Source organism: Brachyistius frenatus, unplaced genomic scaffold (genome assembly GCF_029030835.1).
Source record: "Brachyistius frenatus isolate BFR_SWC_R1_liver_20210118 unplaced genomic scaffold, ASM2903083v1 Contig_7, whole genome shotgun sequence".
NCBI lineage: Eukaryota > Metazoa > Chordata > Actinopteri > Embiotocidae > Brachyistius > Brachyistius frenatus.
The window spans coordinates 4,380,086-4,395,111 of record NW_027210606.1 but is presented as its reverse complement, the minus strand read 5'-3'; the positions used below and the strand labels follow the sequence as shown (position 1 = coordinate 4,395,111).

The window sequence follows — 15,026 nt, the reverse complement described above, 5'->3', positions numbered from 1 at the left end:
GTCGAGAAAGCGCTGGGTGGGATCAAAGTTGTTTTTGTCTGAGTGTTTCTCCTTTTCTGCCAATCGGCCAATCAGGCTTCGTGTTTGTCACTTAGACCCGCCCAGAAAAAACCCACCGCAGCCAATGGCTTTCCCGCACAGTGAGAAAGTGGGAGGAGCCAGTCGCCCAAATTCTAAGGAGTTGTCATCGTGTTGCTCAGTTTGGTGTTTTACAGTTGGACGGCCGGGAGGAGGAGATGTCCACGATGCAGCTCTAACAGCGACTACATGTCTTTATTTTATATAGGGTGGTAGGATTGTGTGATATTTCTGTAATATTAAGGCAGACCGTTTTAGTAAACCCCGGAAAAAAAAAAAAAAAATCCAGTATTTAACACGAAGGCTCGCCTGACGTTAGCTATGGAGGAGAAGAAGGAGGAGGGAGAAGCGGAGATCCAGGAGCACGGCCCCGAGCACTGGTTCTCCAAATGGGAACGGCAATGTCTGTCCGAGGCTGAGCAGGGCGACCCAGACGAGGAGGAGACGGAGCAGAGCCAGCAGAAGCTGTGGCACCTCTTCCAGAACTCCGCCACCGCGGTGGCTCAGCTCTACAAAGGTAACGGGGAGCTGGCGCGTCTCCGCCGGGCACACAAAGGGCATCGCTCCGGCGAACAGCGCTCACTACCGGCCGGTGATCATCGACGGTGGTTGTTTCCACGGTTTTTTTGTTGTTGTTGTTGTTGTTGTTGTTGTTTTGGGGAGTGGAGAACTAAACAGTTTGTATTCTTTCAAACTTCAGTATGACATCGTTTTTTTGTTGTTGTTGTTGTTGTTGTTTTTTTCTCTCTTTTCGACACCGCGACCCTGTTAGCCGTTGCTAGCTAGCGGAAGCTAACGCCGCCGCCTGTGCTAACGCTAGCAGCGGCTAACAGCCGGTCATCGTGTCCCGTGTGTCGGACGACGAGGCTCCGGGAGGCTCCGGTGAAGCAGCTCCGGGGGGGGGGGGCCTGAGCTGTCAGAGGTCTTCCAGGGCCGAGCAGCTTTTATTAAAAAAAAAAAACAAAAAAAACAACCTCCTGTTAAGTGTGTCTCTTTTTTTTTTTTTTTTTTTTTTTTAAACCAACACCGGGTAACTCAGCTGTGATGTTGAGTTTCACCTCGTTTGTTCACGACTCTCTCAAAGTGTTTCTGTCCGTCCCTTCACGTCTATCTGGTCAAAATGGCGATAACACCGGGAGGGAGGTTGCAGGCCGGAGACAACACGTTTGTCGACGCTTCAACGCGGTGTTAACTGTCGCAGTGTTGTGGTGGATGTTTTTAAGTTGACTGCGCGGAGACATTTTTTTTTTTTTAAATGTAATCTCCAGACGGTCCAACTCACTTCTGCTGATGTCTGCATTGTTGTTCATAGCCAGAACAAAATGGCGAAAGGATTATGTGTGTGTGTGTTTTTGTGTGTGTGTGTGTGTGTTGAATTGTCGTTTTGCCCAGCTGAGTAGTTTGAACACTCACAGGTCCTCCTGTCAGGCTCCTGGTGGCAGCACATGTTGAAAAGGGAAACGTCCTGAAATGGTTGGATAGATGTGAGCTGTTAAGTTTGTACTGCGAGTTCAAATGTTCTTGGTTCACGCTCATCAGTTTGTAAATAGGTCTTTATTTTTTTTTTTACAGCGACACTATTTTGCAACATGATGCAACTACTTGTCAAGTGAAGTTATTATCCTCCAGTTAGTAGAGAAATCCTGCTGGTTTCTATACTTCTGCTTCATGCTCACAGACAGCAACAGGACTGTATCTATAGAAAACGTGACACCAGGGAGGACCCCCCCTCTGAACGCCCCCCCCCCCTTGCAGATTAGATAGCAAAAGCCAAGACTGAACTTGTGAAAGGATGTTTTAGTCGGATATCGCTCGATATGCCCCACATGCGCATATTTGTGGGTATTTTTTGTTGCAAATCCCTGGCGGGTGTGTCGGTCCTCCGCATCTTACGTACCGAGTCATACGCACCGCTGCGATCACTTTTTGACCTGACTGGCGGGTAGGTTTGACACAAATCGGTTGTCAATTTTCACGTAATCGCTCTTTAAAATTGTTACGCTCGCGGGAAAAACAAGTGAAATGTTGGCTTTCTGTTCAGTACGCGCAAGTGCAGTTGGATTATAGAAAATCTTCGATGACCGTTTGTCTAAACTCCCCAAAGAAGTAACCCGAGCGCTGTAAAGGGGAGTTTGAAATTTCTGCAGCAACAATGCTGTTTTAAAGTTATCGTGACAATCTTAACTTTGTAATTTACAGATCGAGTGTGTCAGCAGCAAGGCCTCTCTCTCTGGGTGCCCTTCCAGAACGCAGCCACTGCCGTCACTAACCTGTACAAAGGCAAGTAACGCGTAACTTTGACCGTTTCCCATCTTGGGGTGTCTTTTCGTGGCATTTTGTGTTCTGTCCTGGAAGTAGTGGGTGCAATGCAGATTCAGATGGGGTTTGTTACGTCCCGATGCACTAAAACCAGTCATCCTTTTGTGCCATCAGAGAGCATGGAGGCCCGCCAGAGGAGTTACGACTTGGGCATTCACTTGGGACACCAGCGTAGGAATAAGGAGGTGATCGCATGGGTGAAGAAACGCAGAAGAACCATCAGGCGAGAAGACCTCATCAGCTTCCTCTGTGGCAAAGTCCCACCCCCACGCACAGCGCGGGCCCCGCCCAGGGTTGCCATGGTGTCTGCGAGCAGACCGTCGGCTCCGGAGACGGGAAGCTCGGTGGAGACCGACCTGCAGCCCTTCAGAGAGGCCATAGCACTGCACGGTTAGTCAAAATACCATGTTCAGCAGGAAGAATGGAACGTGAGGGTTCATACAACTTCATGTCACTTCATATGCATCATCTTTCTTCCTATTCAGGCCTTAGCGGCGCCATGGCCAGCATTTCTGTGCGTTCTGGTCCTCCTGGTTCCCCAACTCACCCCGCCCAGTCCCTCAGTCGCCGTAGGAATGGTCTTCATGACGTGGACCTCAACACCTTCATAGCTGAGGAGATGGCGCTCCATTTAGATTCCACCGCCAATCGGAAACGAGGTCCTGCCCCCTGCAGTGATGTCATCACAGACTCACCCACCCATAAACGTAACAGGATGCTCTGAACTTTTCCTACACCACCGATCCCTCCTCTGTCCTCTCCTCGATGGCCGACCGGACAGCTGATGGGGACTGATGCCTTGGCCAACCATTGAAATCTTCCTCCTAAGTTGCAGTGCTACAAATAAAGTGAAGCGTAACTATTATCAGTCTAAAAAGTTTGCCCCTTATTTACTCCCCCACATTTTCAGAAAAGGAAGTTTGTTGTTGTCTCACACGTCCTCTCCACAGTAGAGTTCTGTTCTTTTTCAAATTTTTTTTCAATTTTTTTTTTATTATCCTGTTTGTGTGGTTGCTCTCAGTAGATCTGATACCGGAGAAAGTGCATCTCACACTTGAAATCCTTGAATTGCAGAATGTTGCATTTAGGTCTTGTTTGTTTATTTTGGCCGGGCTCCTTTGTGCTTCACAATTCAATAATCCGACGAACCACACCGTTTCCTCCCGTTTGCAGTTCTCCTCTTTCTTCAAGCATACTTCCTTCTCTGTGGAATGCTGGTCAAACCAGACTGGACTGAAATCCGGGCTCCTCGGGAGGCTGAACTGCCTCCCTACTGTGTGGCTCGACTCAAAAACGCTTGTCAGCGCGTGTATCTCATTCTGCTGCTGCTCTGTGTGTTTGCGTATCTGACAGCAGAACTGCCACTGACTGTGTTGTACTTGTCTTTGCCTTTGAGAAAGCTGCTACAGTATCTCTGGTTGTTGTGCAACAGTGAGGGAGTGTGTGCGCGCATGTGGGTGCAGGGTTCTGGCAAATCCAGCATCCACCTGACCGAATTATTTCCAATATTCATCCTATTTTTTATTTTCTTTAGTTGCTCTTTGCAGCTCAAACCGGGGTTTTATCACAAAGCAGGTCAGTCCAATTCGCACAGATAAAGTGGGACAGTGGAACGGAAAATTGAGATGCATTTTCAGCAAAGCTTTCTGTTTTTGCGAATACTCGTATTCTGCATCCTTATTTGCAGTTTTATAACCACACTCTTACCCATTGTCAAGTTTACAATAGAATATATATAAATATATATACGCACAGTTTCCAAATCAGCATCCAAATGCACTTGACTGGTTCTTGCATTTTTGCATTACAAGCAGTAACTGTTTTTGCTTTCTACCTACTTTGTGTTTACATTTGATCCATTAATAGGCACTTAAAAAGACTGTTGCATCGCCATCATTTTGTCTTTTGACTCGCATCTCTTTCACGCTTGTGATTTCAGCTTTAAACCTAGAAAATGACAAGGGGAATCTTCCTGTGGACTAAAAGGGGCCGATGGCTGTGATTTTTTTTTTTTTAATTTTTTTTTTTTTTTAGCCAGCTCATGGACTATTGGGTGTGTTGGTTCAGCAAGAAACCCAGTTTTTGCTAATTTCACACACTGCTTTGTGATACAATCTTGTGTAATGTGTGTAAATAACATGTAGGTGCTGTTATATGTGGTACATACTGTAAAAAGAAGTGCAAATCCATTGGGATGTCCATGTACAATAACGATTCTGACATTAAAGAAAATACAAATGTTTATCTTAAGTTGTCTGTGAGTTTTCTAACATGATTTTGATGTTTTACAGACTCTTTGCATCACCTGCTTGAAATCTTCCAGCAATGCAGGATCAACTTTCCTCAGAGGTTATTCTATGAATTACCTCAGATGTTTTTCGATAAAGAGCAAAAAGCTGAGTGTTTCAGCTATTATCTATTTCAGTGGCTGGCCTGTTAACTTAACAGCTTCCTTTTTTTCCTCAGTTTCTTAACGGTCTTGTTTATTTCCTTTAAAAGAGAATTTGTTTTCAGTGATTTATTGCATCTGTCTCAAAGGGCAGAAGAATAAAAGATTGATTGAATGATTATATCTCTTGTTTGTTATGCTGCATAGCAGAGTTCTGTTTGAGGAAAGTTGCAGACAAACTTCAAAACAAATTGTGGAAACATTGCAGTTCAGCTGCTCTGACACACGGGGGTGACACAAACGACTTCATGCTGCTTTCTGTTTTCTTTCTCAAGGGGAGCTCCTGTTGCTGTACACACAGACAAGGGACATAATGAGTTTTGATCATTAAATTAAATAATTAATAAGGTGTTGAAGCAGAAGTTATGCATGTACTTTGCATCTTTAATCTGTCCAGAGATTGTTATATTTCAGTTTTGTGTCTGGTTGAGTTCATTTTGTTCCCAACATAATCATTTTATGTATTGATGAAATGTCAATGTGATTTTCTTCTTTCCTTCCTCACTTTGTTTAAGGAAGTGGGATTTGTGTTTTTTTTTTTTATTCCTGCCTGACAAGTTTATTCTTTGTTTGCATTATTTACTCACAGAGCAACCTGTTGAAGGGGGACATAAAAAAAAAATCATTAAACAACCAAATAAAACAGCAGCAAGTAAGCGCCACTAAGAAACACAAACCACCGTCACACAATTATTCATATTTTAGCATTTCAGGTGTCACTTGAGGTGACTCAGTGCATTTGTTTGCAGTTTACACACTTATGCATACTGATGAGTAATTAGAAGTGGTTATGTGCTTAGTTCACCTAGACAGTGTGTGAATATCATGAGCCAGGGGAAATGAAGCACCAAGACCATCAAACCACAAGCAAACTTTTCTTTTTACACACTTTTCTGTCCAAATGGGCCACAACCATTTCCACCCACAAAGAAATTTTCTTCACTTTATACTACCACTCCTACAAATTTCATCCCCATCTTTACCAAATGTTGTCTATAAAGCCTACAGGATCACTTTGAAAAGGGCAATCAATTAGTCTTTGATATCCCATTTTCCTGTAACTTTTGCCAACATTTTGTTTGCGAGTCTTATTTGTCCATATTTGATGATACATGCACATCACAATTGATGGTATTTCATTTTTGTAATGCGCAATGGTCATAAATCAACAGTCATGAGTGTCACTCGCATCCTCTTGATAAAAAAAAAAAAAAAAAAAATCAACCTGGTTATTAAACGTGTTCAAATGCATAAGCTCAATGCAGAGGGGTTAAACGCAGCTTTGCGATTTGTCAGGGACTGTATGAAAATAATTTTTCTGTTAAACCAAGCTAAAAAAAAAAAAGACATGGTCCAACCCCTGTCTCAAAATAACAACACTATTTAATTATTATACCATTAATCACAAAAATGCATGTCACAATCAATTCAAAGTGGAATTAAAATGAAAAATAACATATATATCCTGGGTGAGAAAAAAATATCAGATCCTATCCTACTCTACCCCAGAACTGAAACTACCATCCTCTCATTGTAAAACACACACCTTACAATGATTTCCCTTTTATTTATTTATTTTTAGCAAATGTCTGCAGATATTTGATTTCATGTCACTCTCTGATCTGATTGCAGGTTTGAGCTCAGTGCCAGCACACACACACAAGTACTCTTGGAAATTAAGTACTGCAGTCTACCTTTACTAAATCAATGCCAAAGAAGCACCAGCACTTAAAACAGTTATTCAGTCTATGACGTGCCAGAGAAAAGAGCTAACAGGCCAACGAAACACACTTGACCTCGCACTTTTTTGGACTCCACAGTTTGATCCCCTATGCCAGTCCGTCACCACAGAGGTGGATCAAGAACGGCGCTCTCTTACACCACATCCAGCAAGAGTCTCTGCCCTTTCGTTCCTCTGCTGACGCTGCACACTTGTTTTTGTTTCATCATGTATCTGAAGGCTCTAAAGGCTGCTTTTTGATGGGACCATGGAAGAGGAGCAGAGCTGACCGCAAGCTGTTTCACACTTCAAAAGAGGTGTGTGTGTGTGTGTGTGTGTGTGTGTGTGTGTGTGTGTGTGTGTGTGTGTGTGTGTGAGAGAGAGAGAGAGAGAGAGAGAGAGCGAGAGAGAGAGACATGACAAGAAGCAACAAGTTGAATGTTCCAGAAATCCCCTCGAAGATGGCCATCTGGGCTGCACACACACACACACACACACACACACACACACACACACACACACACACACACACACACACACACACACACACACACACACACACACACACACACACACACACACACACACACACACACACACACATATATAGGTGTCTCCTAGGATGCCGTCTGGTCTGAAAGAGAGAGCTGGTTGTGTATCTTGTGAACCATTGCAGACGCAGACACACACACACACACACACACACACACACACACACACACACACACACACACACACACACACACACACACACACACACACACACACACACACACACACACACACACACACGTCTGTTCCGTCATATCAATTGTATGTCGGTGTGGGCTTGTCCATTGGGGAATTTTCAAGAGGAGACAGCTGACGATCAATGATGCACTAGTTGTGCGTGTGCGCGTCGACACACACAACATCAACACAATGATTCATGGTAATTGCTGCACCAGCTTGCGCTAATTGATCGAGAACGCCGTGCTCACACACTCACACACACACACAAGCACATTCACACATTAGCGCACGCACATAGGCAGAAGCCAATCAGGCAGACTGAGAATGTGTCCCCGGAGAGATGGAGCAGCCGGAGATCAGGGGTGGTGGTGGTGGGGGAGATGGAGAGGTGGTAGGGGGGGATAACAGGGGAGGAGGAGAGGAGGAGGAAAGAGAGGTTAAACACTCCCCAGAGGCGGCTGCTAGTCAGGGCTCTTAGTCTTGTGCACACAGGCTGCAGGAGGTGAGCGGTGCATGAAAACACAAGGTCTCCGAGATTGTCTCTCTATTTCTGGGTCTGCAATATTTTTGTGAATGTTCCTCCTCTTTAAAAGGAGCCCCCCAACCGTCACCCCTCCCCCGCCCCACGTCTTCTCTCCCTCCATCCCTCCCTTTCTCTCAAACACAAGCATCATGGCACACACACACACACACACACACACACACACACACACACACACACACACACACACACACACACACACACACACACACACACACACACACACACACACACACACACACCAGATATTCAGCGCTCCCTGCGCACCAGCATGTCCCTGTCCTCCACAAACGCCATGAAAAAAAACCAAAAAAACCCACACGAGCTGATCACCATAGCAACACGTTATATATCTTCCAGCAATATTTATCCAACCCGGAGAGGTGGTGGTGGTAGAGTAGATGGAAAGGGGAGGCAGAGGTGGTGATGGTGACGGTGTGTGTGTGTGTGTGTGTGTGTGTGTGTGTGTGTGTGTGTGTGTGTGTGTGTGTGTGTGTGTGTGTGTGTGTGTGTAGGGGGTCGTGATGCAACTCTAAAATTCAAATGGTCATTACAGAAGAAGGGCTGCGGTTCACATGTACGGCCACAGGGCGGCAGCAGCGTCCAGCGCAGCAGGACGGGAGCATCGCCACGCATCATCGCTTCAACACCAGTGGCTTTCAGATTACAGCCGGCAGGTTTCACCACAACTAAATACTACAGCAGCTTATTTCACTTTTATTTTTTTTTTTATTAATTTATTTATTTTTTACTGGAAAGAGAGTGAAATTGGCTAGTGGGGAATGAAAGTCTGTCTGTGTGCATCTTCAGGGCCCATGAGTGAGAACCACTAGACTGGATGCAAAAGGTTCAAAAGAGGAAGCCTTTCCAGTATGTCCTCAAAAGCAACACCTACCAGTGGGATGCTGGGCACGCATTAAAGGATGGAGAAAATGATTGAAGAGGAGAAGAGATAGGAAAATGAATGGTGGGGGCAGAAAAAGGAGCAGGAATGATGGCAGGGTCCCCCTCCTCCCCAAGCATAAGGATTAGATGTTGTGCTGCTGGCTGCAGATGGGTTTGGGCGCGATTCTGCATGTGTGTAATGTGTCAGTGTGTGTTTGCTTGTGTGTTTATTTTTTGGGCTCAGGAAGCAGGTTAAGCAAGGAGTGTGGAGAGAGAGAGAGAGAGAGAGAGAGAGAGAGAGAGAGAGAGAGAGAGAGAGAAGAAAAGGAGGGCGAGGGGAGTGAGGAGGATGAGAGGAGGGAACAGGATGAAAGAATGTAGGTGAGTCTAGGAGGAGAGGAGGCCTAAATCCTCACTGAGCTCCTGGGAGAGAACAAGGAGAGACACATGGAGACTAATGATGTGAGAAAAGGGTAGATGTAGAGAGGAAAACAGGAAGGGACTGACGATGTGTGTGAGCCAGAGCCATATAGATAGGATGGGGGGGCAAAAAGTGTACGTGAAGTCTCCTCGCTGTCAAGCTGATATAGAACGACCCAACAGGACCTGACAAGAGTCTGATAGGATCAGCTCCTCTGCATGTTCACTCACTCATCCACACCTACACACTTGCCCTCACACACACACTCACAGTCCCACTTGCCCTCTCTTCAGCACCGCTCCATTTTTCCAGTATTCTGTGCTTGAAGTGATATTTCGTTTTAGTACATTTTAAATTTTTCAGCGGGCTCTACCTGGTGTGAGTCTGGGAGGCATTAGGCCTCGACAGTGCCCAACCGTACCTCTGTGGGTCGATGGGTCAGACTCAGCTCAGCCTCTCCACCAGACTCCGTTCATCTTTAACCTGAAAAAAGTGAACCTGCAAAACAGAAAATGTTGTTTTCAGCCCAGCGGTTTGCTCTGCCTCCCTGTTGTGCTCCTCTCTTGGAGGTCAAGGATGTTAGAGATGTGTGAGTGCTGCTCAAACTGTGATGGGGACATGTTTCAATTAATCAAATAAACTTTACTGATAATAATGTTTAAAGCTACAAATAAATAAATAAAAAAACAACAGGAAAAGGTTTCCTGTAGTGGCAAATCTACTACTGCCATCTAAGTCATCTCTTTTAGCTTCAGGGTTTTGTTTTTTTTTGCCTACAACTTTACTGTTCTTTACTTTTGACTCATTAACCTAATTTCTAGATTCAACATGCAGTGGAAAAAAAAGCTCCAATAATTCCCACGAAGAGTAAGGCAATTAGCAGGGAAACTTCAGAGAGCATTTAGCTATGAAACAGACAAATATTGAATCGCTTAAGACCAAAAACAGAAGTAGACGTCATGCCAGAACTTGATTTTCATTCATTAGAATTAGAATGAATATTGACCTTAACCTTCATCTGGCGGCCAGAAACATGACTCCAAATAAATGTTAACGGTATCGTATCCTCTTTGTTCCACACAGTGTCGTCTCGACTGCATCTGAAGGCAAAAGTGTTTGAAATGGTTTCGATTTGCTACATTCAAAGGTAAAATTCCTGCTGATAAAAAGATTAAATAATTAAATATTCTTTGTATATCAAAGAATATTTAATTATTTAATCTTTTTATCGGCTCTGTTGCTGCAAGAGGCTGAACGACTTATTTGTCAAAACCTCCTACTTTATAAGTTGATATTATATGTCAGAGTTGTGTTTCTTCCTTGTTCTGCTACCTGCAAGTGCCTAAAAAAAAAAGAAGGTAAATTGCTGCAGAAACCCTGAGACTTGGCAGGTGGAAATGAATGTTGAATAAGGCTGTCTAGCTGAAAGGAGGTCTTTTCAGCCTGTTAAAGATTAAAAGAATTTGGAAAGAAAGGTGTTAACCAAAAAGCTCTAGTTTGGTGAGAGCATGCAGAGGTGTGTTGGGAGGCATCAGAGAAGTAAAAAAAAAAAAATCCTTTTGGTGACTCAGAGAGAGGAGGCAGATCATTGACTTGGCTGTTCTCTGCAGGCACTGGGACACGCTGATCTTGAGCCAGATTACTGTCTGAAGACAGGAGGGTATTTTTCAGGATTTCCTCAAATTTACAAGTCATCTAATTTGGGAGGTAGTATTTGAAGATTTGAAAGGATGTGAAGTCCATTTCCTCAATGGAGGTCAGCAAGAAAGCTTATTAGTGGAAAGGGCATAATTTTCATTTCAGCAGTAGGGCAAACATCTTCTGGGAACTACTCAGGCCACAATTATATTCTTCACCACCGAGCACTGCTCTTAATGGGATCTTATTCAAGCACATAATATACTGCAAAAACTCAGTGTCTGGCACTTAACACGACATACTGCCCTGATCGGTGAACTGAGGATCGGAGGGGACTGTTGGCTGTAATTTAAAGTAGCAGCGAACATCTGTTGTGTTAAAAAAAAAAAAAAAAAAAAAGCAATTTAAAACATATAAATAAATATTTTTCATTTGGAGATAAAATGAAACATGCATTTTTTTTTTGACTATCCGGAAAACACGAACATAAATGTTTTGACTTTTTTTTTTTTGCAAGAGACATCGTGCTGATAAATTGGTTAGCTTTAGAGTTGTTTGAAACGAGCGGCACCCATCGGTGACGTCACCCATTGGTTTGTGAACTGCCCGTCTGAAGCCTAAGGTTTGGATTTTGGCTGTTGTCATCTTGTTTTTTTTGGGAGCCAGATGTGCTGGGGGTTGTGGGCTGGGTGGGGGTGGGGGTGGGGTGGGTGGGGGGTGGGGTGGGGTGAGCAGTGAACCTCATTCGATCTTCTTTGGACCCCGAAGACACGAAGCAAGACACAGCTATAGCCAAAACCTGACACAGGCCTGTCAATCAAACAGACACGGCTTTTTGAGGCCTAATATTTAACTAGTGATGGGATTATTTTCAATAGGACACCTTTATGACCGGTGGAAAAAAAATATTGAGATGGGATTTTGTATTTCGTGAGGGAAGTTGAATGGGAGTTTACGAAGCCAGAGCCTTTTACGAGCCAACCCCCAGTGGACCTCGGTGGTATTTCAGCTGAAGCCATTTCGGCATTGGGTTCACTTTTCAGACCCAGGTGCTACGTCCACTTTATATACAGTCTATGGTTTGAATGCACATTTCTTTTAACTTTGGACAGAGCCGGGCTGACTGTTTGTCCCTGCTTTTTCAGTGTTTATGCTATTATGCTAAGCTAGACTAACCATGTCCTCTCTCCAGATCTTTAGCAAAGAAAAAGGCAAATGTTTCTGCGAAATAGGTTTTTTTATTCCTTTAAAAGTAATTTACTGTCAGTGGAACAATCTCATGAGAAATAAATTAATAGATAAAGGAATACATAAATAAACAATAAAATTAGATAAAACTCTAATTCACACAGCAACAATTTACCAACTTTAAACCAGCTATGAACTGTGACAAGTTTAAATTTGGAAACTCCTGTACTGAATGGTGAAGTTAAAATATCAGATTTAATTAACTGTGCAGATTCATGTTACCTAACATATAAGAACATATGGATACAGGACCTTCGTCTCAGCTGTCGGTTTCTTGTTCCCTCATGCATTTGAGGAGAGGTGAGATTGTAATGGACACACTATAGAGTTAATTAAGGAGGATAAATAATTTATATGAAAGATTAAAGGTGACATGTCCTGCTGTTTCCTCACAGAATTACACCTGGGGTAAGTGGAGGGTGCGGGGGAGGATTAGATTTATCCTGACATGTTGTTATTCTTCAAGGAAAGGTTATGAATGTTTCAAGTCTATCCTAATACAGCACTCACATGTCCAGTGTGCTGGAAAGTAGCTAAGTACATTTACTCAAATACTGTATTTGAATACAATTTTGAAGTATTTGTACTTTACTTAAGTTCATTCTATTTTACTTTGTACTTTCTCTTAACTACATTTCAGAGGGAAATATTGTACTTTCTACTCCACTACTGTATACTTATTGGACAGCTTTAGTTATGTTTCAGGTAATGATTTGACACAATGAACGATACAAGCAAACAAATGCTTTCCAACCTTTTTGTCTTCAGATGTCTCACAAAAAGCAGCATGTATCAACATCGGGGTCCCATTTGAGATGTTTGTGAGTTGTTCACAACTCCTTACAGTTTAATAAAAGTTAAAATAATCCAATATCTCACTAAAAATCAAAGATTAGAGAAAAAGTAAAAAAATCTGGAAACAAATTTGTGCATCAGAACATTGTTTTTTCTTTTTTCCTCTCCCAGTAGTCATCTGACAAGCCCTCAGCTTTATATAGTTTAAACTAGCTCCACCTGCAGCAGGTACGACAATAACATGCTGCTGACACACTGGCACTTAAGTAATAATGATATCATGTGTACTAATATATCAGTCAGAGGGACCAAACCAATACTTGTACTAAATACTTAAACTAAAGTTTTCTACTGATACGTTAAGGATCTGAATACATCTTTCACCGCTGCATGTCAATACACACCGATCCCCGTAATCATTAATTGTGTCCATAAGCAAAGAGATCCTTCTCTAGTGTGACTCGCGCGTTAAAGATGCAAGACAAAATCTGTACCCTTCATCCCATGTAAAAATGTAGTTCAGCCAAAGCTAATGTGAGCCTTCAGCAGCCGCAACACGGAGAGCATGACAGATCACAGCAGTCAATAAGTCTTTGGGCAAGTAACAACAAATTTATAACTCTAAACTTAACTCTAGTATACAAAATCAGTGTTGAGTGAATTTAGGCCCAGAGCTGTGGCAAACATGAACAGTGCTTCTCAGTTTCTAAAGTCAAGCAGGCTTTGTACTGCTTAAGGCTGACATACACTCAAAAAACACAAGGCTGTGCAACAAGTCACCCATCAGATATTATTGGTTTCTTTCAATGTTGGGTAACGCAGGGGTAGCAGTGTTTTTTTTCTGAACAGGCTTAATTCAAAAACATGAAGTGTTATTTGCAGATATAGTCTGTTGACTCTGTCACTGAGCAGATCTGTGCAGCCATTGAGTCACATTTCCTTTAGCTGAAAGCACACCACCTCTCCATCCCTGTCAACACAGAGACAGTTGGAGCTCTGTCCATTTTCACACCTAAGCTCTCCCTGAGGCCCCGAGGACCGCTCCACCAAATTTACAACATGCAAGCTGCGATTTTCAGCATGAGATCATTTCCTCTAGCTTTAACTTAGACACATTTCAATGATCAAAACAAACACCATATCTGTGGCTCATGCAGGAGCATACAAAAGCCCCGGAGAGCTCATCTGTAATTTGTGAGCAATAAGTGTTTGTGAAATGCGATGCTGCCATCATTTGTGATTTCTGTATGTGCAGTGCCCAAAAATCACTTTTGTACAATGGCCCTCTGAAAGCAGGCAGACCTGAACATGAAATGAGCTTTTCACCTCTTTCAGATGCCCAGTCACCCTTTGTTTTGGAGTGACTACAGTCAACTTCTGATCTTAAGACTGCAGAGGAACGGAGCGATACTTTACTGACCACAGAGCGGTGGACCGATACTTTTTCCTCACACAAATAACACATGTGTCCGGGGAATTTGTTAATCCTGTGTAAATGTGTTTTGTGGATTTATAACAACTTATCCCTGTTTTCCCTGAGGTATCCTGTCAGAGGCACTGAAGGAGTGTGTGAGGTGCCAGGGTCACTGCTTTGAGCTCTTCAGTCCTTTTACCCTCAGAGCAAGAAAGCTGTGTTCACTCGCATGGCATCAAATCAACCCTAATCCCACAGGATGATCTGGAAGAAGTTGGAGGAAGTTTCCAGGGGAAGTTGTGAGGAGGAAGTTGTCTGGTCTGCTGTGACCTGGATAAATGTTTAGAAAGTGGATGAATAGATGCATGGAAAACGAATTTCACGTCCTCATTATGGGGTTTTCTCAATCAGCCAAGTCCAACCAATCTGTTACGAGACTTTTTAATAGAAGGTTATCATCACACTTCTGTCCCAAATATAGGGGCTAGTATAGAAGCCTACTGAGCCCACTGAGGGGGCTGTTGTAAGGAGGCAGGATGTGGGTGGTTGAATGAATTAAACACAGAAGGCCACTGTTTGTGTCCTGTTTGTGTCCAATATGAGATTTTTAATAACAATTTTAGAATAACAAATATATGACATAAACATCAAATATAATATAACATTTTCAAGTAACTGATTACTTTTTAACTGTTTTTCCTAAACCTAAACAAGTACTTTTGAAACCTTTGAGGCCAGAACACACAGGCACCACACTACGTCGCATGGCGTGTGTCAAAACAGCCG

General features: G+C 43.2%; 1 protein-coding gene across 1 annotated transcript; it reads left to right on the top strand.

Moving 5' to 3' along the window:
- The first annotated feature begins 200 nt into the window (after positions 1-200).
- On the top strand, positions 201-4,639 carry hapstr1b (HUWE1 associated protein modifying stress responses b). The gene is made up of 4 exons (XM_069689706.1): positions 201-595; positions 2,278-2,358; positions 2,512-2,787; positions 2,883-4,639. Exons 1-4 carry the CDS (start codon positions 400-402, stop codon positions 3,119-3,121), a joined length of 792 nt encoding a protein of 263 aa, XP_069545807.1. The 5' UTR covers positions 201-399; the 3' UTR covers positions 3,122-4,639.
- The last annotated feature ends 10,387 nt before the right edge of the window (positions 4,640-15,026 follow it).

Coding starts and splice junctions, on each gene's coding strand:
- hapstr1b (XM_069689706.1), top strand. CDS start 400: ATGGAGGAGAAGAAGGAGGAGGGAGAAGCGGAGATCCAGGAGCACGGC. Junction 596..2,277: donor GGTGGCTCAGCTCTACAAAG/GTAACGGGGAGC, acceptor TGTAATTTACAG/ATCGAGTGTGTCAGCAGCAA. Junction 2,788..2,882: donor AGAGGCCATAGCACTGCACG/GTTAGTCAAAAT, acceptor CTTCCTATTCAG/GCCTTAGCGGCGCCATGGCC.